At 37.7% G+C, this 22,726-nt stretch overlaps 1 protein-coding gene across 1 annotated transcript in view; it reads left to right on the top strand.

Moving 5' to 3' along the window:
* Positions 1-22,429, top strand: part of DNAH3 (dynein axonemal heavy chain 3) — a 64,281-nt gene extending 41,852 nt beyond the window's left edge. Inside the window, exons 42-61 of the mRNA XM_075166049.1 lie at positions 828-1,122; positions 1,568-1,747; positions 2,532-2,655; positions 2,748-2,904; positions 3,824-3,967; positions 4,574-5,240; positions 5,354-5,519; positions 5,857-6,073; positions 7,029-7,211; positions 8,117-8,315; positions 9,222-11,363; positions 12,321-12,546; positions 12,873-13,117; positions 14,570-14,686; positions 15,756-15,910; positions 16,711-16,878; positions 18,302-18,444; positions 19,028-19,232; positions 20,494-20,631; positions 20,814-22,429. Coding sequence (XP_075022150.1) covers positions 828-1,122; positions 1,568-1,747; positions 2,532-2,655; positions 2,748-2,904; positions 3,824-3,967; positions 4,574-5,240; positions 5,354-5,519; positions 5,857-6,073; positions 7,029-7,211; positions 8,117-8,315; positions 9,222-11,363; positions 12,321-12,546; positions 12,873-13,117; positions 14,570-14,686; positions 15,756-15,910; positions 16,711-16,878; positions 18,302-18,444; positions 19,028-19,232; positions 20,494-20,631; positions 20,814-21,167 — 6,225 coding nt within the window. The 3' untranslated portion in view covers positions 21,168-22,429. The remainder of the gene's footprint in view (positions 1-827; positions 1,123-1,567; positions 1,748-2,531; positions 2,656-2,747; positions 2,905-3,823; positions 3,968-4,573; positions 5,241-5,353; positions 5,520-5,856; positions 6,074-7,028; positions 7,212-8,116; positions 8,316-9,221; positions 11,364-12,320; positions 12,547-12,872; positions 13,118-14,569; positions 14,687-15,755; positions 15,911-16,710; positions 16,879-18,301; positions 18,445-19,027; positions 19,233-20,493; positions 20,632-20,813) is intronic.
* Positions 22,430-22,726: the final 297 nt, after the last annotated feature.

Here is a 22,726-nt window from a genome sequence, read left to right as displayed (position 1 = left end):
TGAGGTTGGCTGGTGGTTAAAATTTTTGGTTCTGCTTTTGTCTCTGTAATAGCATCTGATGTTGGGGAAATCATGGTAGGAAAAAGCCAAAGCCTGAATTTCTGTTCCTTCATTTTTGTTTTCTTTGCTTGATATAATGATATCATAGTATGAGTTAATCAGAGAAAGCAAGCAAAGAGACTTACTACTTCTTTGGGATATGCAGAGCAGTACTGAGAGTCCTGGATCCACCTTCATTTCCAAATAGGGGCACTCACATTTTGAATGGCAGCTGTGAACTCAAGGGAAGTGTAGCACAGCAGAGATCTGCAAAAAATACCTATTCTGCAGATGAAATTTCAAGATAACTTCAGTGATGTTTGTTCAGCTTTTCATTGCATTGTAGTTGCAACTGTCTTGTCTATTAAGTACATGAGAGATATAAGATTACATTTCATTCTGCTGTCTAAAATCTTTTCTTGATATCTAATGCACAGCTGCTAATGGTAAGTGGAAGATAAGGAAGAGGAAAAAATTTCCATAGCACTGTTCCTTTCGCTTTGGACAGTAGGGGAACAGAATTAAGCCATACTTAACTCTGCAGTTCTCCTTCTGGGCTTTATATAGTGTCTATGAACCATAATATAGATAATACTAGTTGTGCTATTTCCTGTACAAACACTGGACAAGCAGTGGGGCCATACCATCTACCAACCTTGTTAGAGCCTAGGTTTTCAGAGAAAAAAAAATTTTAAAAATGCATTTGTGTAGTTGCTTGCAAATATTCATGTTGATTAAGGTATTACATGTTTGATTTTCATGTGCTGTTTTACTTTCCTGTGTAACAGGTATCTGAGCTGATCATTCCAACAATGGAAACTGCCAGACAAATGTTTTTTCTTAAAACATATGTGGAGCATAACGTCCCTTTGCTTTTTGTGGGTCCCACTGGCACTGGAAAATCAGCTATAACAAACAATTTTCTACTACAACTTCCAAAGCAAAAATACATCCCAAGCTTCATCAACTTCTCTGCAAGAACCTCTGCTAACCAAACCCAGGATATTATTATGTCCAAGCTGGACAGAAGAAGAAAAGGATTATTTGGACCTCCTCCGGGGAAAAAAGCTATAATATTTGTGGGTAAGACAGTTTTTTCAGGGTTTTTATATCATTTTAATTCTGGCTTTAGGCAAAGGAAGTGATTCACTGAGACTAGGAATTTTGGATTGCCTCAGCGCTCTTTGGCTTTTTTCAGGCATCCAAAGAAGGATTAGCACTGCCCCCTGCCGAAAGGTTTCTAACTGTTTAAGTGGTGGTTGTCTTCAGAATAGCGCATAGTGTTGCAGTGTGACACGAAATAAAATAAAACAAAATCACCAACCACACTAAGTTAAACCATCACCTCTAAGTATGCCTGCGAAGTATAATGTCATTTGATTCTGGTTAGTTTAATGGGAAGCAAGAATGACAAGATACAACCTTTTTCTACCTCTAGTTCAGATATTTTTTTTCTTCTTAGCTTTGAAAGAAAACTATAATTCCTAAACGCTGAGGTTTTTTTATTCAACGTCTATGTTCTCCGTAGATGACCTAAACATGCCTGCAAAGGAAGTGTATGGAGCCCAGCCACCTATTGAGCTTCTCAGACAATGGATTGATCACGGTCACTGGTATGACAAGAAGGATACATCCAAGATTAATATCATAGATGTGCTGCTTGTTTCAGCTATGGGTCCACCTGGGGGAGGCAGGAATGATATTACAGGTAGGAAATACATTACTATGGCAAGTAGTTATCTAATTGACTGAAGTTAAGAGGCAGTTTCAGTTTTGCTGATGACAAATTCTACATTTATCTATTACTTGTAAACCTACAGATACATTCACTGGCTGGGTCATTCCAAATAGAAGTCTGTATCATCAAGGTCAAATCTGTACCTTTTCCAGGGAGAAAACATCAACATTAATCAACATTAGAAATAATGTTTTTAATGCTGATTAAGCTATAAATGATGAAAATAATTCTAAAATTAGAGAATTGGACACTTTTTCCATTTTCTCTTCTTTGGAAAAGGGAGGGAATACATCTTGCCAAGTCTTTCTGGCAATTCTCTTCTGAAATTGTATCTCCCGCTGCTAAGATAGGCTGTCTGCATTTACTTACGAGCATCTTGCCTGCAAGTCCATGATTCCTCTCATATCACCATAAGGGAGGTTATATTTTCTAATGAAAAAGTTATGTCAGTAAAAGCCCTAATGTAGCTAGCCCTATTGTAGCTACAGCCACACCATTATAAGGCACTTTATGCTACTTTGCTTCATATAAACACTCTAATACAGGTATAACTGTATGTACTCTGAGGAGGCCTTATTAAAATAACTATTCTGATACAGCAAAATTTGTAAAATTTACTAGTGTATAGACTGAATTTTTTTAGATGAAAGCTGGTAACAAGATACTTGATTTTGTAAAGTTTTCCTGTGTCATATCACAATCAATAGGGCTAATGTGAGCTAAATCTTTCTGCATCTTTTTTTGTGTATTACAGGACGCTTCACACGGCACTTGAATATTGTATCTATCTGTTCTTTTGATGATGACATATTAACCAAGATTTTTACTGCAGTTGCTGATTGGCACTTCAGCAAAGGCTTTGAGCCTGTTTTTCTAAAGTAATGTGATATATTTCCTGTAACACCTTTGTCATCTTTTCTCCTGTGATTTATCTGCAGAAGTTAAAATGGTATCTCTCTTCCTTCTTAAGGCTGGGTAAGATGATGGTCCAGGCGACAATGGAGATTTATAAAATGGCAGTTGATAACTTTCTCCCAACTCCTTCAAAATCCCACTATGTCTTTAATCTACGGGATTTTTCCAGGGTTATTAGAGGAGTGCTGCTCTGTCCACACACTCATTTGCAAGTAAGTTGTAGTCTAATTATGTTGCTGTAAGAAAAGGCAATGGAAAAAGTAAATTATTTTTATAATATCAGTAAGTAAACATCTCAAAATACATGAACTGTGATTTCAGTAGATTTACGAGGTTTAAAATCAGGATAGTCCCTGATCTGTCTGTCTCTGAAGGAGACTGCTGTCATTTTTGTTATTATTACAAATTGTATTACAGTTGGGCCCAGAGGTCCAAGGCCTATCTGTTATGGGCTGTACATCGAGTCAGACAGTCCCTTCTCTTGAACTTGCAAACTAAATATACAAAAGAAACAAACATGGGAGAAGACTCAGTATCTCTTTTACAAACGGCAAGCTCATCAGTGAACAAGACTGAGTAATTTAGCCCTGAGTTTGCCTGTTGTCACAAACTACAAATGAATACTGGTAGGTGTATATGATTTTCATCCTTCTACTTTTCTCATCCATTTGCAGTAAAATGTCAGGTTAAAGGAGTATTAAAAGTTTTATTTCTGTTGGGGGAATGTTTTTGTTGTAGAAAAAGAACAAACCAGCTACAAGCTAATCAGGGGAAATCTTAGCCAGCAACAGTTTTGGGCAGAGCTTGGGTTAGAGCCCATGAGCCATATCTTTGAAAGATTTATTCTTTACTTTATGTGAGAAGGGTGGGGAGATTTGATACAGTAGAGAAAAATGCTTTGACATAAGAGTCCCAGTTTGTATTGGCAGGAAGGACAAGGTGGTAACTAGGTGATGAAGCCTGTTAAGTTAGCAGATGCTGAGCCATGTGCTGAATGGCTTGGAATTGAAAGATTCCCACTGAGTTTAGTACAAGATATAGCAGGGTCCAGATGGACCTTTCTATCCTTTTGTTTTTAAGCAAATCCTGCCTGAGCTATATTTACCTGTTTTCTTGTATTTACATTTTCAGGATGGAGATAAACTGATCAGACTTTGGATTCATGAGGTTTACCGAGTTTTCTGTGACCGCTTAGTTGATGAGGAGGACAGGAAGGTATTCTTTCAGATGGTACAAGAGACAACATCAAATAGCTTCAAGCAGAGCTTTAATAAGGTATTTTCGGGTAATGTGCTGGGACCAAGAATGAGACTGATGCATTTTCAGAAATACTTAGGCATTGAGATTACATTAGTACTGGACACATTTTGAATTATTTTGATCAGTGCATTTAAAAAGTATAGATGGTCTTCTATTCAGTATTGAGTATTATAGATATTTTTAGTCAAGTTAATACAAATTACTTCGTATCAGAATAATTCATACCTTCAAAAGCATTCTGTGTTGGTACAGAGGGCTATGTGGAATAAATATCTTACACAATATTTAGCTGTGCTTTTGCTTAAGTTAATATTTGGATGAGCCAATGGGAGCAGTGGGTACTTTTCTGAGAAGCCTTTTGGGAACTTGTCCTATATTTGAGAGCAAAATCTCTCTGTGAAGTATGCATATGTGGAAACTTGCATGTCAGCCTACAGCATATTCCCCATTTAGGTGTTTTTTTTGTGGTTTGTTTTTTTCCAGACTAAGGTAATAACTAGAATAGCTGGAAAACAGCGCTTCCCACAGTATTATTACCATGTAGATAAGAATGATTATGACTTTAAGGAAAATAATTCTCTAATAGTGTGAATTATCTGTTGTTTCTTGTCTTATCTTTAGGTACTGAGTCATCTCTCACCTACTGAAAAAATCTCTGATGATAATATTCGCAGCCTGTTCTTTGGAGACTATTCGAAGCCGGAGAGTAACTTAAAAGTGTATGATGAAATCACAGACTTAAAGCAACTGACAACTGTGATGGAGTACTACCTTGAGGAATACAACAACATCAGCAGAGCACCAATGTCCTTAGTCATGTTCAAGTTTGCTATTGAGCATATCTCAAGGATATGCAGGGTATTGAAACAGGATAACGGACATCTCTTGTTGGTGGGGGTTGGTGGGAGTGGTCGACAAAGTGCTACCAAGCTAGCCACCTACATGAATACCTTTGAACTCTTTCAAATTGAAATTACGAAGTCCTATGGAATCAATGAATGGAAAGAAGATGTTAAACGAGTCATGCTGAAAGCAGGTGTTGGTAACAAGAATGTGTCCTTTTTGTTCTGTGATAATCAAATAAAGGATGAAGCATTTGTAGAAGATATCAACATGCTTTTAAATACTGGTGATGTGCCTAATATCTTTGCAACAGATGAGAAAGCTGAAATTGTTGAGAAAATGCAAGGTGCAGCAAGGATGGAGAACAGGAAAATTGAAGCCACTCCCCTTGCTATGTACAATTTCTTTATTGAAAGGGTGAAGAAAAATTTGCATATTGTCTTAGGTCTGTATACAATGTGTTATTTCTTAGAATATATTTTCTTAAGCCTAGTTTTTTCTGCTTCCTAACTGCAAACAAACATAGGTAACAATCATGATTTTTTTTTTTTTTCCTAGCCATGAGTCCTGTTGGAGATGCATTTCGGAATCGATTACGGATGTTCCCTTCACTGATAAACTGCTGCACCATTGACTGGTTCCAAACCTGGCCTACAGATGCTTTGGAAATGGTTGCGAACAAGTTTTTAGAGGATGTTGAACTCGAAGATGACATTAGAAAAGAGTATGAGTTTATCTGTCAAGGAACATATGAAGCAAATGTTGTTCCCTTCCCCCTCGTGCCGCCAACATACTTGATCAGGAAACTGTCCTTATAAATGGACAAAGCTAAGCAACTCTGGGATTTCAGTGCAAGTCAAAGATACCTAGATATATGTATCTGCTGTTTCTGCAAATCAGGCCATTCTTCGAAAGGAGTCTAAAATATTTCTTATAATGGGGAAAAAAACAATTCTGCCTTCACTAACACTAATATAATTTCATAAGCTTAGAGTAATTCTCTCATAATTAACATAAAGACAGATTGTATTTTCATAGTAATGTGAAAAAATTTTCTCTAGGGTTGTGTCAATGTGCAAATATTTCCAAGAAAGTGTGAGAGAGCTCTCCATCAGCTATTACACTACACTGCGAAGACACAACTATGTGACACCAACTTCATACCTAGAATTGATTCTTACCTTTAAGACTCTGCTGAATAGCAAAAGGCAAGAAGTTGACATGATGAGAACTCGTTATCTTATGGGACTTCAAAAACTTGACTTTGCATCGTCACAAGTAAGTTTCAGATGAAAACACTGAATGTGTGCCATATGCATACTTTAGTATAGGGTCTGTATAAGCTGATTAAAACTTATGAAAATAAAACTTACTAAATTCCCTCTTCACTATATTCATGATGCTATTGATAATTTTCTATAGAAAGCCAGCAGGAAAAGTTAGATTACTGCTTAGTCATTTTAAGAAATTGTGGTATGTAAGTTCGGATTATAGCACTTAATAGAAAGCTAAATGAAATTGATGGTACTCATTAAATGCCGAAGGAATAAACCTTATAAATTTCATTATTTTCTTGAAATCTTACATGAAGAGTTGATGCTTCAGCATCCTAGTACCTATTACCCTTTCCAAAATAGAGGAGAAATAGAAGAATATTGTAAGACAACAATAAACATTAATTCCTGAGTAGATTCCCAGTAAGAAATTGATCAGGTTCCAGATCCCCAAAAAGGGATAACCCCCTTTTTCAACCCATGTGATCCAGGGATTGATCTTTCCAAGATGCAAAGTAAAGGGGCTTCCAGATACTTGCTGGATGAAGACGCAGTTTGCAGCTGTTGCTGTCACTAATCCTGTGTTTCCTTCCAAGTTTCTTTTGGATTTTGTTTTCCACCTGAGCAATAAAGGATTATTTGGGGTTCCATAAACTGAAACTGACTGTGAGGAAAAAAGTACAATTAATAGATTTATTTCTCATTATTGAAATTAAGTGGATCATAAAAAAACAAGTGTATTGCATGGATGATAAAAAAATTCCTTTTTAAAAATCTAAATAAAACAGCTCTTCGTAAAAATAGGCTAGAGAACTATTTTAATAATTATTTAGATCAAATGTCCCTGTTTAGATTGTATTAATATCGTGTCTTCTGATCTTTCTTCCTAAGACATCAAGATGTGAAATGCATGCAATGTTTACCCAAATTTCTTCTTGATTTCCTGTTATGTTCATCAGGTTGCAGAGATGCAGAAAGAACTGACTGCCCTTCAGCCTGAACTGATTCGAACTTCTGCAGAAACAGACAAAATGATGATCCAGATTGAAAAGGAAACAACTGAAGTAGATGCAAAGAAGGAACTAGTGTCAGCAGATGAAAAAGAGGCTAATGAAGCAGCAGCTGTTGCTAAAGCTATTAAGGTGGTGTACAAGGGTTTGAACCTGGAGCATGACGGGTTCCGAGTCTTTCCAAGTAAATGGGAGTTGTGATGATGTGTTAATGGTATGATCCAAGCTCTTAAAGTAACAAGGTTGCAAGAGATGATGAATGAGGTGTTCATAATATAAAAAAGGTAAATTTTGGCTGTTTGAAGTATGACTGTATCTCACAGTACTGCATAGCTTCCCTTTCCAGTTCACATCGCAATAAGAGCTGTATAGCTCTTATTTCTGTACTAATGTATTCTCCTTCTCAACAGATTGAGTAATGAGGTTATACTGTTTCCAGGCCCAGAGACAGTCCTTTTAGAGTTAGCTGAGGTAATTTGGCATAGCACTGCATGGAGCCCTAGTAGGCATAAACTAAGAGATGTTGCCATAGCCAGACGTCTGTAGCACAGAATTTCCCATGGGAAGCTGCAGGATTCCTCAGTATTTTTTTTTGTAACTGGTTGGAAATGTCAGTGACAGATAATATAGGTAACTACTGAGACCTGAGTACATGATAAAGAATTTAAGCTACACAGTATATATTTTTACCTGATCAGCACTGTAAGATTTAACTAAGAACAACTGTATCTAACCTGTATTTTAATTCTCCTTGTCAGACCAAAGAGACTTTGATCTTGAAAGCTTGTCTGGCTTTTTCAGCTATCAGTTCTAATTTCAGCTATCTACTAATTTCTCTACAAACCTTCCCTCTTTCACAATTTGCCTGCACAGTTTAAAGTAGTTTTCTCTCCAAGAAACACAATGTTATGAAGAGTCTTTTTATTAGGTACTTACAAGCAGAGAAGGTTCTCTGAGGCTGTGCTGGAGTGGGGTAATCGGGTTGCAGACCTGGTATTGTATGAAAGCTTACAGGCTTCTGCCTGATGTCTTAACAGGATGAATGTGAAGGAGACCTTGCTGAGGCCATGCCAGCTTTGGAAGCAGCACTTGCAGCTCTTGATACCCTGAATCCTTCAGACATCTCTCTTGTGAAAGCCATGCAGAATCCACCTGGTCCTGTTAAGCTCGTCATGGAGAGTATCTGTGTCATGAAGGGAACTAAACCAGAGAGAAAGCCTGATCCAAGTGGCAGTGGTAATGATGCGGTATTTGTTATCCCTGCCCTAGGAATGCTTGGGGTACTGCTGTGTTAACTAGTGAAGTGCTTCTGGTGTGACTGCAGCCATATGCGCTAAAAGTGCATTTTGCTAGTAATGACTTATAAGTACACTGAATAGCTAAGAGCTGCTTTTGCCATTGTAGCATATTGCACTTGCTTGACATTGTTGTACAAGCTTTGTAAATATGATCCCAGTCACCAGCACAAAGGTATCTTTTCAACTCACTTTGACCCAATCTTGTGCTTTGCGTTGCCTTGAGGAACTCTGGGAGCCGGAGATGTGCTGTGCCCCATTCACCTGTATTTTCCCCTCTAATCCCTGCTACCAAACTCTATCAGTTATACTGGGAGACAGAATTCTAGCTATACCCCTGACATAGGTGATTACTCTAACAAGCTCTTTCTGTGTGGGTCATGTAGTTATTGCAGAGGATTTGCGAGGTAGTAAAAGAGAGACACCTTTTTCTTTCGCTTTTCTTCTACCTTACGCCCCTACAGTTCAAGCCTTCGTAATTGAAAATAAGAATTCTGTAAATGTCTTTCATCCAAAACTGTCTTACCTAGATTAGGAAGGAATGCTTTCACATGGTTACTGATTTGTCTGATAAACTATGCTAAGAAAGACTGTATAGTAATTTGTTTCCCTTATTTTGCTTGGTTGATTTAGAATTAATACATAATTAATAAATATGACATAGGTTAGTGAAGTTCCTGTCTGAATTTCTTTAGGTAATGACTTTCCCAAGCTAGTTAACAGTGGTTGCATAGTAAAATTCTGTTGCAAGACCATTGATGATAATTCTTCATACTGTGTTTCAAGTATTTTTTTCAGTTTGAACATGCATGTTTTAAGCCTGATTGTAGTATTATTTGCAATATAGGTAAAATGCTAGAAGACTACTGGGGGCCATCTAGAAAAATTCTTGGAGATCTAAAATTCCTTGAGAGCTTAAAGGCGTATGACAAGGATAATATTCCTCCTGCTACAATGAAGAGAATTAGAGAGAGGTTTATTGATCATCCAGATTTTCAGCCAGCTGTCATAAAAAATGTCTCATCTGCCTGTGAAGGACTATGCAAGTGGGTGCGAGCCATGGAGGTATATGACCGTGTTGCAAAAGTGGTTGCCCCAAAGCGCGAACGTTTGAAAGCTGCAGAAGAATTACTGGACATTCAAATGCAGAAGCTAAAAACAAAACAAGCAGAACTTAAGGAGGTAGTTGATCGCCTCCAAGCTTTGAATGATGAGCTTGACAACATGAATGACCGGAAGAGAGAATTAGAAAATAATATTGAACTCTGTTCACAAAAGCTTGTGAGAGCTGAACAGCTAATTAGTGGTCTTGGTGGAGAGAAAGATAGGTGGACAGAAGCCACACGATTATTAGGAATCCGGTACATAGATCTTATAGGAGATGTGTTGTTATCATCAGGAACTGTGGCTTATTTGGGAGCCTTTACTGTAGATTACCGCCTAAAATGTCAAAAGCAATGGCAGGTCCTCTGCAATGAAAAGAACATACCATGCTCCAGTGATTTTAGCTTAAGTAATACATTAGGGGATCCAGTCAAAATCCGTGCATGGCAGATTGCTGGATTGCCAATTGATTCTTTTTCCATTGACAATGGCATAATTGTTTCTAACTCAAGAAGATGGGCTTTAATGATAGATCCTCAAAGGCAAGCTAACAAGTGGGTAAAAAATATGGAGAAAACTAACAGGCTGTCAGTTATCAAATTATCTGACACACATTATGTGAGGACATTAGAAAATGCTATTCAGCTTGGAACACCAGTCTTGCTAGAAAATATTGGTGAAGAACTAGATGCTTTCATAGAACCCATTTTATCAAAGCTAACATTCAAACAACAAGGAGTAGAATACATGAAATTAGGGGAAAATATAATTGAATATTCAAGAGATTTCAGGTTTTACATAACAACCCGCTTAAGAAATCCTCATTATCTTCCTGAAGTGGCTGTGAAAGTTTGCCTACTCAACTTCATGATTACACCTTTGGGTCTTCAGGACCAACTTCTTGGAATTGTAGCTGCAGAGGAAAAGCCTGAGCTAGAAGAAAAGAAAAATAAACTGATTATAGAAAGTGCAGCCAACAAAAAACAACTAAAGGAAACGGAAGATAAAATCCTGGAGATCCTTTCCAATTCAGAAGGAAACATCTTAGAAGATGAAACAGCAATTAATATTTTGTCTTCATCCAAAGAATTAGCTGAAGAAATCTCTGAAAAGCAAAAAATTGCTTCTGTAACAGAGATGCAAATAGATTCTACTCGAATGGGGTATAAGCCAGTTGCTATTCATTCAGCTGTTGTCTTCTTCTGCATCTCTGATCTGGCAAACATTGAACCTATGTACCAGTATTCATTGATTTGGTTCATTAACTTGTATGTTCAATCTATTGCTAAAAGCAAAAAGAGTGAAGATCTAGAAGAGAGAATTAAAAATATAACCAAGCATTTCACAGTAAGCATCTATAATAATGTCTGTCGTTCACTGTTTGAAAAGGATAAGCTGTTATTCTCCTTCCTTCTGACAGTAGGCATTATGAAGGGAAAAGACCAAATAGATGATGAGGTTTGGCGTTTCCTACTGACAGGAGGTGTTGCTCTTGATAATCCTCACCCCAATCCAGCTCCAGATTGGCTATCTGACAAATCGTGGGCTGAGCTTGTACGTGCGTCAGGTCTGACAAACCTCCACGGACTAATGGAACACGTAAGAGAGAATTTTTCAAAGTGGAAACTAATATATGACTCTGTAAGACCCCATGAAGAAGCCTTCCCAGATGCGTGGAGCACACTGATGGGGTTAGATCGCATGGTTATTCTCAGATGTTTGAGACCTGACAAAATTATTCCGGCAGTGCAGGAGTTCATTGTGGAAAATATGGGAAGAAGATTTATTGAACCACCTACTTTTGATCTCGGAAGAAGTTACAGTGATTCAAATTGTTGTGCCCCTTTGATATTTGTATTATCACCAGGTGCTGATCCTATGGCAGGTGAGATTGGTATTAAAAAAAATCTTTTTTTATCTGGTTAAATGTCACTGAGTGTGACTAAACTGATAGTAGTTTAGGCCCCTTCATTTGATCTTTAAATTGGCTTTAAAATACAATACAGCAATGATGCGATATCAAACATTTGCATCTGCCCATATGTATACAATGATAGTAAAATTGCTAGAGGGTGGAATGAATGTAGTGGTGATGAAATGTCTAGGTCTCTGAGCAGCAATTTAGGGATCTAACAACTTGTAACATCCAGACCAGTTTATAATTTATGCTTGTGTTACAATTCTTTCAGTGGGTGTTTGGGACTTGCCCCAGTCTTTGTTACAATTCCTCCTCCAGAAAGTTTCCTCCTTCTCAGCTACTAATTAAATGGTGTATATGACCACCTTTAAAAACACATCTGTTAAATGTCCTTTAAAAAATAACCACCCAGATTATTTTTAAACCTGGTTTTCTGCCAAAAGAATTGTAGTATGGAGCCATACCGTAAGGATGTATTTCCAGGAGATGCTGGTTTTGATGGCAAAGCTGGAGGGTTATTTTTAACCAGATCTAAAGATCCAATTTACAGCTCAACCCCCATAAACAATTGCACCCGTGCAACAGAGAGTGTAGAGAGCTGTAGTGCAGGCTGGAACTGAGCACTCAGGGCTAAAGGAGAGGACAGACATTTAACCTGATTAGTATTTTTGGGTTGTTTTTTTTTTTAGTATTACTTTATACACTTAGATTTTAGCATATGCTTCAGAAACGCAGTGACTGATACAGCATTTGATACTACTTCTGGGTTGTTGAGGTGGTGTTTTTTTTTTTTAATTGAGCAAAATATTTGTTGACTTCTGCCCCTTTAATTACTCTTTACATTATAAAAACTATGAGTATAACATAGATCTACTTTCTAATAGACTTTGTCTTTGTTTGCATGTGTGAAACTTGTCATCATAGGTTTGCTAAAATTTGCTGATGATGTTGGCATGGGAGACACAAGCATTCAAACTATTTCGCTTGGACAGGGCCAGGGCCCGATAGCAGCAAAAATGATTTATCAAGCTATTACTGATGGAACCTGGGTAGTGTTACAAAACTGCCATCTTGCAACTAGCTGGATGCCTGCTTTGGAAAAAATCTGCGAGGAAGTTATAGTGCCTGAGAATACCAATGATAAGTTCAGGTAGGAGTTTTACTATTTTACTCTTTTTAATGGGAGTATTTCTTGTCTGCTGAAGACATGAGTAAAAAGAAAAACTTCTTTTGTGTGAACAACTAAGCATAACATTCATATTGCTTATGTGCAGTGATAAAATAAAGATACCTAATTAGGATGTCATCTTTTCTACCTGTCCAAAATAATCTACTTTATGCCTGCACTTTAGAACAAATTTAGATGTTATCAATATAGTTAAGCAAGTAATAAAACTTAGCCTTCTGGAGATCAATATTGAGGATTTGTCAATATTGATGATTTTTTGATAATGTGCTTTTTAAAATTCTTTTCAGGTTGTGGTTAACTAGTTATCCATCAGAAAAGTTTCCTGTTAGTATCCTCCAGAATGGCATCAAAATGACGAATGAGCCTCCAAAAGGAGTTAGAGCGAACCTTCTTCGATCATACCTTAATGACCCCATCTCCGACCCTGTGTTCTTTAGCAGTTGCCAAAAGCCAGAAATGTGGCAAAAACTGCTGTTTGGCCTTTGCTTTTTTCATGCTATTGTGCAGGAAAGGAGAAACTTTGGCCCACTGGGTAAGGTTTAGATTATTTTGCAAGTTGTTTCAAAAAGATTAGTAGTTTTGAAATGCATTATTGGAGCCTCTCTGTAAAACGGCAGTATTGTTGTTAGCAATATTACAAGAGTGCAATCTGTATTGCACAGAACACAACAAAGTTTAAAAGCTATTATTTGCAGGGATTCTTACTCAGGCAAAGCTACTCTTGAAGCTACTAAAAGTGTTACCCTGGGGGACAACTACAAAGTACCAGTTTTCCGAGTAAATATATTATACATTAGTTACATTAAATTATAGCTTACTAAATTATTAATTTATTCTTACTAACTACAGTAATTTATCCATCAAATCTAGTTCCATTTTAAATTTTTGTAATTAAAGATGTGTCTTCTTCAATTCTGCTTTTGTTATTTATGTGTACACTTTGTTTTAGCAAAGCTAATGCATGTGTTTACTTGGTGTGAAACTGAAATCTATGTAGCTGCAGTGAGTTGTTCATAACACAGCAATCAAAAGATATCTATCAGTAAGATTTGTGGTTGAGCTTTTTCTATATCTTAAAATGTTTAGAAAACTGTATAGAATTCTGATGTTTTTCATAAAATGCAGAAATGTATGGAATTATAGTTTCCATTTTTGTAACTATGTAGAGCTTAGACTCTCCATTGGTGTCCGTGAAGTTCTCAGCCTTCCATTCCAACTAAGTCTGCCTTTGTCATAACAGTAACTGCTATGAAATGTTATACTTTGACTGAAAGCCGCTGTCCTTATTTTCATAGGCAGCTGCTTGAATAAACACTAGACTGCCAGGATAAAGATACTAATTTATTGCTTGAAAGTAAAAATATAATTTTTGTAAATGACAAAGAGGTAATTTTCAAAAGCAGCATCTACTGCTTAATGTGACCAATTGTCTGGGGAAAGAAGGATAGCTGCAGCAATAAGCCTATTTTTTGGTTTGCGATAGGGGTATAGGTTTTCTGAAGGATTCTCTTATCTGAAGTGTTCTCCTGGTTGTTTTTTATTGTACCGTTACTCTGGATGTCATATACAAACAGCATTAATAGATGGGCAGATTGATTAAAAATTAAAATCAATCAATGAATTAAAATTCCTGTTCTCATTGTCTCCAGATAGCAACAGCTTAGCTGAAAGTACCGAGCAGGTCTGTGTTCTACTTCAGGTGAAACATAATTTTTCAGGAGCGTGTGATGCCAAAATGCCCGTGCTTTTGTTTTAATTATATAGAATGATGGTAATAGTGTCTTAGGATACAATATTGTTATGGAGTCATATTCTCCCTTGTGCAATAAACAGCCTGGTAAATTCCAGGGCTGCTTCTAGGTACTGTCTGGCAGCTGTTATCTTCAGCTCTGTAGTAGCAGTATAGTACCAATACCATCATTTCTTAAGCATGGTTATCAGTACAATGCACTGTTGCTCTGTATATCTTTTCTGAATCAAACAGGTTGGAATATTCCATATGAGTTCAACGAATCTGACCTCAGAATCAGTATGCGACAGATCCAGATGTTTCTGAATGAATATGAAGAAATCCCATTTGAAGCTCTGACGTATCTAACAGGTACAGGCATTGCACCCTCAAACATGGTGTTGACTTTGCTAGCACTTTCAGCTGGTACAGTGATAAACTGATGAATGCTTGACAAACGGAGTGGATTCCATTCAGGTTTACTTTCTTGGCCTTCCACATACAGACAAGTTGGATCTCGAACCCTCAGATGTCATTGCTGTCTAGGCTCATACATAGCTAGAAGAATTACTAATGGTCCAGCAAACCTCCTGGTCTTTGTTTCATATATGTCGAATAAAAACATCAATGGCCTTTGTTTCACCTTAGCTGATCAATGTGATCCTGACACAGTAAGCATTGGCAGTTTACCAGAGGATGTGATAATACTCATCAGTTTAACGCATGAGGTGTTGACCTGTGTAAATAAATTGGTTGCTGTGGCTATTCAGTTCTCTTTCTCCAGAAAGATGGCTGCTTCTTGGCACCTCCTTTGTCAATCTTATAAAGGTCATTCCTGATTTTTCCTAATATTATGATTAGCTTTATGAAAAAGAATTTAGGGAGTCAGGATTAAAGTAATAACTCTGAGCTTTTAGCTGTTTTCTGTACTTCTGTATCAGTGTAAACCTCCGCTCATTGCTTGCCCATTACTTAAATCTCTCAAACCCTTTCTGCACAGGTATATTTTTGATCCCTTGTTTTCTACTGTATACATACATAATCAGGTTAAGTTTGCATGAAAGGAACAAGACAAGGATCAGCTATATAGCACTGTTCAGATTTTGACAGTTCTAAAAATTCTTACTAATGAGAACTTCAAGCAAAAGAGCTGTCATTTAAAACATGAAATTATTTACTCTGGCATGAGTAGCAGTTTCTCAGACCAACTCATAGTGTTCCTTAAACCTTTCATCATCAAGACACACAAATTTGGCCCATAGTTCCAAAGGTGTTAAAGTGCCTAATTTCCATTGATGAACTGAACTATAGGGCCTAAAAACTTTTGAAGATCTGGAGCTTTGGAACTTCAACTTACTGGAGCTATATATTACTGCAAAACAATTTTTATTTGTTCATTATCTTTCAATTTTTCATCCTGGTTTTCTTTGCCCTTTCCCAGGGGAATGTAACTATGGAGGTAGAGTAACAGATGATAAAGACAGGCGTCTTCTCCTGTCCCTTCTTTCCATAGTCTATAGCAAGGATATAGAACAGGAAAAGTATATGCTTGCACCTGGAGATGACTACTACATACCACCACATGGTCCATATGAGGTGAGAAGATAACAGATGTAAATTCTCTCTGAGTTATTGGGAAAAACCTTATCTACTGTACTTTGATATGCTGTACTTTGATATGCTGAATACAACAAATAGAAAATAAAAACCGTAAGATCACAAAGCCATGCCAGAATGTATCTTATGTATGAAATAGGAATCTGTTACTTAATATCTAGCACACCCCAATGGAGATGTAATGATCACCTAGTATTCTGATGTTTGTGGATGCGAAGAGCCACCCCGTGCAGCTTTCCAGTACAGTTCTGGAAAGCCAATAGGAGTCAGGCTTCAGGAATTTACAGTGTACTTCTGCACCCTCTTGCAACCACTTTTGCCTTGAAAGCAGTGATCAGGATGAGGAGGTGGAATGGCAGATATATACTCAATTTTCATCTCCTTTTTCCCTTCTACCAGCTGCATAGAGATAACAAATGTGCTCAAATTCCACCTATTTGTGTAGCCTGCAGTTATAGGGATGGTACGTATGGCATCCTACCCTGTTCTGTGACTCCTGCCAGCACTCCTTGTGTATTTCTAATGTACATTCCTTTCTCTTGATTTCTCATGCTACTTACATGAGGGTGGTAAGAACAACTCCTCAGTGAGTCTTTGAACCATTCAAAACTTTTATATTTATCTCTGTGGATGGAGTAAGTCAATTCCTGGATGCATTTAACTGGGAACTTGTGTGTTTGATTGATTGTAAATGGGAAAGTTCTGTCCAAGTTGGGTTTACTGATCATTTATTAATATATCATTGCGTGATTTCTGGTATCTAAATGTTTCTTTTTCAGTCTTACATTGAATACCTACGAAGTTTGCCAATTATAACACACCCTGAAGTGTTTGGACTTCATGAAAATGCAGACATCACCAAGGATAACCAGGAGACTAATCAGCTTTTCAGTGGAGTGCTCCTGACTTTGCCTAGAGAAGCAAGGGGAGGTGGCAAGTCCCCTCAGGTAACTGGGGAAGAAAGATCAACTTGCACTCTGGAAAGGTGCCCTTTCCTGTCATGCCCTGAGTCTCAGAGTAATCCAACACCTCTCATCACATGACTGTGGCATTAGGAGTAGATGTGAATGTCCCTGTAGAGAAGCAGACAGATTTGGTGTAGAAGAACCTTTAAAGATGGAAGATACCCTAATGACTTTGAATTCAAATAGGTTGATATCACACAACCCCACCTGGTTCAGTAGAACATGTAGTTTGAATAGGAATGTTTCTTTCATATTTCGTGTTTTAAAAGAACAGTGAAGTGCTTCAGTTATGAATTATAGTTAGAGCACAGTTAACAATCACAGTTGGTAAAGCACCTCAAATCACATCCACCTCTAGACAATTTTAAAGTGTGACGTTTAATTCCAGTCTACAAATTCCAGTGATGGAGGTTCATGCAGTGGCCTGACTTCATCCAGCAGTGGTTATACAACCATCCCTGCCATTCTCACTAGGGGACAGACTCCAGCATACCAGGAAATGACATCAAGTCATTCAACCATCAGGCAAGCAATATAAGCCCATTAGAGGCAAAAGTCGTCTTCCTGGTGAAGTCTGTGCTGTAATGGCGGTTCTGGTCTATGTTATTACTCATCAAACGCTTATTTTTTGAGATACGGCTGCTTCAGTTTCTACAGTTCCAAACATGTAACTGTGTGTGTGACTTGTGTGGCACAAAGAAAGGGGGCAGTTTGGCAGAATGGAATCACTTGGACACAAACCTCACTGCCATCTACCCCTCCATGGGACCTGGTTGTGAAGATGCTGGGAATTTCTTTCCTTCATCCTGTCCTGGCAGCTCAGGTTACTCAGGCCAAATCCATGCCCCTTTGAGACCTAGATAAATGACCTTTCAAGCCCCTCAGATTTTACATCCTATATTTTATACACAAGTGGATTCTTGAAAAGTGGAATCGATGGCGCCTCATTTCCTGGTTGTCTAGTGATCGTATTCTTTGATGTCTAATGTGCTGTAAGTAAAGCTTCTCTCGTGGCTGGGGTATTCATATGGTCTTCCCATCATTTTTCCCATGCTGCATACTTTGTCTTTTCCTTCATTGTGGCAGTAGTAGAATTACGCTTGTCTGCCCTGCTGCCTGTTTCCTTAGAAGTTGCCTAAAACCTTTTTGCAAATTAAACCGATATTACTAACAAATTTAAAATTATTGAGAAGGGAAAAGGAACAAGCAGGCACATGCAGAGACAGACAGGATGATGCACAAAGAGAGTAAGAGCATGTAAGCATATTTCTTTGGAAAATGGACTAGAATACCTATGTGGTTATACAGAAAAAATATAAAATCTATAGTGTTTTGTGGAATTTATTGAATAAAAATAGGTGAAAAAAAGGGAAATTCCTCATTCACTGCAAAACTGTGATTTCAGGAAACTGTTGAAGATTTGGCGCTGGACATCCTATCTAAATTACCAAGTGGCTTTGATATTGAAGAGGTTATGAAGATATATCCAGTACTTTATGAAGAGTCCATGAACACAGTTCTTAGGCAAGAACTAATTCGATTTAACAGGTATGGCTCAGTGTTTTGTGTAGCACTACTAATACTGAAATATGCTTGTGTTCATCACTGCTAGCTACTCCCAAGCCTTCAACAGCTATAAGCTTTTTACAATACGTTGTTCTTAAGATGGTAGATTCTGCTCTGGAGAACCTTTTAAAAAGACTTGAAAGCTGCAGCTCACTACCTGAGTATAGAAATAGCACCTATATTCTTGGAGTATGAACTTAAATCAGATTTGAGTTTGTTGTGTTGAGATAGGGCAGCCTACTTTATTCTTGTTAATTCATACCCAGGCCCCAATATTCACAGCGCACTATGTTAATTAGCGTTACAATCTTTAAAGCTCTTGTCACTTGATTTCCCTTGTCTAAAATGGGAATTTTCACTATCTTTCATTTCTCTGTGTGTGTTTTTTCTTTGTTTGCTTTTCCGAAGTTAAGTAGGAGTTTTGATAACTGCAGGTGAGATAAGGAATTTCTGACAGGACATTTACTAACTTTGATCGGTCCTTCATTCAAGTTGGACTCAGAGGTCTTTAGCCAGATAGTAAGAAGTAAATAATGAGATGAAAATTTCTTTTTTTTATCTTAAGGCTCACTGAAGTTGTTCGGAGCAGCCTCATTAATTTAGGCAAAGCCATTAAAGGCCAAGTGTTGATGTCATCTGAACTTGAAGATGTTTTCAACAGCATGCTAATGGGAAAAGTACCATCAATGTGGGCTGCCAAATCCTATCCATCACTGAAGCCACTGGGAAGTTTCGTGTCTGATCTCCTCTGTCGTTTGGTCTTCTTCCAGGTATGCTAGACTGAGACTGACAGGTCTAAGGACTTGGTAGTTGAAAGCTGAATGGGTAAAATGTGTGTCAGTACTGTTCTCACTCAGCAGTACCCTTCTAGCTCCAGATTATGAACTACTTGCACATAGTTATGACCAAATATATACTGCATTAACAGCACTGGAATTAGCTGGGCAATTGCTCAGCAGGGTGAGTTGGGAGTATAATCCTTTGGTGCTAATCCACTGCTGCATTTGGTAGTTTCCATTTTTCTATTTCTAGAAGACGCATTTTACTTTGCATTGGTGCCTTAATGACTTCCCTGCTCAAAGGACACTGAACCAGGTGTGAGAATGCTTTAGAAGCAGTGCATAAAAGGCACTATTAAATTTTATATATGTGACTGTAAATCTCTTTCAAGTATAATAAAAAGTGACACCACTTCCACGCACTTTTTGAACAAGCTATTTTATTCTTTACTCACCGTTCCGTTATTTCCCTTGCACTCTTAGTACTCTCTTTAAATTACTTAAAATTTCAGATGTACCTTAAATAGCTGAGGTACTTGTACTTGTATGGAATCCCATAAAATCCCAGAAAGAAGTGTCTGAAAGATTTGTATAAGCAGCAGAGTTTCCTGTTTGCTGGATCAGAGTACCAGATGGGCTGCTTCTGACTCCAAATAGCTTAGAGTCGTGTGGGGACATTCTGCCCTTGCCTTGTTTTTCCTACTGCCTTTGTGATACCCAACAAAGATACTGGCCCAAGATCTCCTCGTCTGGCGTCTTTGTACTGGCATGATTTCCTCTACTAGGATCTGATGTGTTGGCTATAGTGAGTGGCCTCACAGTGATTGGTGAAAATACTATGTAAGAAAATTCGGCCTTTTTTCATGTTAGGAGATTGGTGTTTACAAGACTGTAAAAGAGTGTATATTGATAAAAATGTCCAAATTCAATCACTTCTTTTTTTTTGCTGGCTAGTATCTATACTTACTAAAATATGCTTATGCTACTTTATGAAATTTCTTTCTCAGTAGCACTGACTTCTGGTTGTTTCAAAATGAGTGATTTTTGTTGTCATCATAAATAACTGACTTCTGTGATTTGTTGTCTCTGAAAAATATAGAACTAATGGTAGTATCCAGAGGATGCCATCAAGGTTTAGATCTCATTGTGTTGTTTGAGTGTATCTGAAAAGACATCCCTTTTCTGGTGAATTGGCACAGTGAAGCCACAGAATGTATTTTTTCTTAGGTTTGTTTTTTCTCTCCATATTCAGGATTGGGTCATCAATGGGCCGCCCACAGTCTTTTGGCTCTCAGGATTCTTCTTCACTCAGTCTTTTTTGACGGGTGTTTTACAAAACTATGCCAGAAAATACACCATCCCAATTGACCATATTGGATTTGAATTTGAGGTAAGAAAATGCAGAGGAATTTTGTTTTTCTTGAACAGCTTGAAACACGTTCTGGGGCAGCAAGGAATAGAGTTTTCAAATGAAAAGAAATTTTATTTAAAGGAGTGATTTCAGACTATCACTTATAGGATTTAATATACTCCAGATAAAAATAAAATCAAGCAATGGTTTAATCGTTCTAGGTGATGAAACAGGAACACACGATGGAGAAAATGCCAGAAGATGGGGCTTATGTGAGAGGCCTTTTTTTGGAAGGTGCACGATGGGATAGAGAATCCTTGGTAATTGGCGAATCACTTCCAAAAATCCTTTATGATTCTTTACCCATAATTTGGCTGAAACCTGGAGAAAGTTCCAGATTTTCTCATATGAACATCTATTCATGCCCTGTATACAAGACAAGTGCAAGAAGAGGTGTCTTATCCACTACTGGCCACTCAACCAACTACGTTCTCTCAATTGAACTCCCTTCAGACAAGCCCCAGAAACACTGGATAAACCGAGGTGTGGCAGCATTATGCCAATTAGACGACTGAGACTACACAAGTCAAAACACTCGCATTTTGTTATTAAAAGATATACTTTACTCCCCAATGGCTGCAATTTTTTTTTACATCGGGATTTCCTGCTGACTTCAAAGCAGCTCCCAATTTCCTTTGGTTTTTAGCCATAATCAGCCACTGAGCAAGAGTGAGTGAAAATAGAACACTACAGAAACTTATCGCAAAGGCCTGGGCTTTATCTTGCAATAGATCAGAATGAGCAGAATTCCCGTCAAACTGTGTGCCACCCACATCATGACAAATCTTGTGAAATCCTAATATTACCACCTAGCTGCTATCATAGGGCTTTTTTTTTTTTTTTTAATGAAATTGGGCCCAAAGAGTTTTGCTGCTGATTTTAATGGGAATCTAATCCACAACTCTTGCAAATAGGACTCTGTGGATTTGCCTACTACTTACGTGTCCCAGGAGTATGTAGGGCAAGGAGGGAGGAGATGAGAATAGTCTGTTTTCAACATGTAAAACCAATCCTCAGCTAGAATGAACTGCCAGAGCTGTATTATAAAACTATAGTAACTGACACTGCTTGAAGATGTGCCTCAGAATTTCCATGGAAAACTTCTAGACAGCACATGCATTGGGAGCCTGTCATTTCTCAGAGCAGCATGCTTGTCTCATAATTTTTAAACTTTCTTTATTTCAGTATTATTTACCTACATATCCCAGGTGCCTGATAAATGGAGCTGTTTCCTTTCTCCCATAGTCTCATTTTACTTCCTCATCTTGCCCTTTTGCATGTTGGACTAATAACCACCTGAAATTTTGTACTTGTTTAAGCCCTTTCATTAGAGAAGCTCAAAGTAGCTTGCAAACATTAATTAAAAATAAAATAGCCTGAACATCTTCAAAGAGCTGTGCAGTCATTAACTAATCCCCACAGCATGCCAAGAAGGTACTAAAGATGGATCATTAGACTTGTTGTGTACACAGTACAAGAGAAGCACAAAGATCAAGGCAAACATCTAAAAAAACCTCCACTGCATAAACATCCACTAATTTGGGGTCTTGTATTTTTTTTTCATTACCCAAATTGCAGCATTTTAATGACTTGCTCGAGGCCTCACGAAGTCAGAGATACAGCTATAATTCTGCAATTCCCAGTATCCTGCTACAATCATTAAGTGATGCTGCTACAACTTACTAAAACATATGGTTCTTGTCATAGGAATTTATCTGTTGTGTTGTGCTTAGTTGCTATAGGTGAAAACAGTGTTCATTATTGTTTTATTAACTGCTGGTTTGTTTTATACAGACATTCATAAAATAGTAACTTTTAAGAGTGGTAACATACAGGTAAGCAAGAAGTGTTACAGGTATGTTGTACAGTGCTGCTCTGCACAAAGATATACATAGGTAATTACTACAGTATCTTCATGTACCATATTTGTTGCCTCATTAACAGAACAGTATGCAGGCATTTGGTGCATCATTATTTTTACGTGGTGACTAGGGCAAAGATGTCAGGCCAGGACATTTCATGGATATTTGTTTTAGTAAAGGGGACAGAGATATGCAGGTGTTTCAACTTATTG

This window comes from Calonectris borealis, chromosome 16 (genome assembly GCF_964195595.1).
Source record: "Calonectris borealis chromosome 16, bCalBor7.hap1.2, whole genome shotgun sequence".
Lineage (NCBI taxonomy): Eukaryota > Metazoa > Chordata > Aves > Procellariiformes > Procellariidae > Calonectris > Calonectris borealis.
The sequence above is the reverse complement of the archived record's forward strand: the minus strand, read 5'-3'. Positions and strand labels throughout refer to the sequence as shown.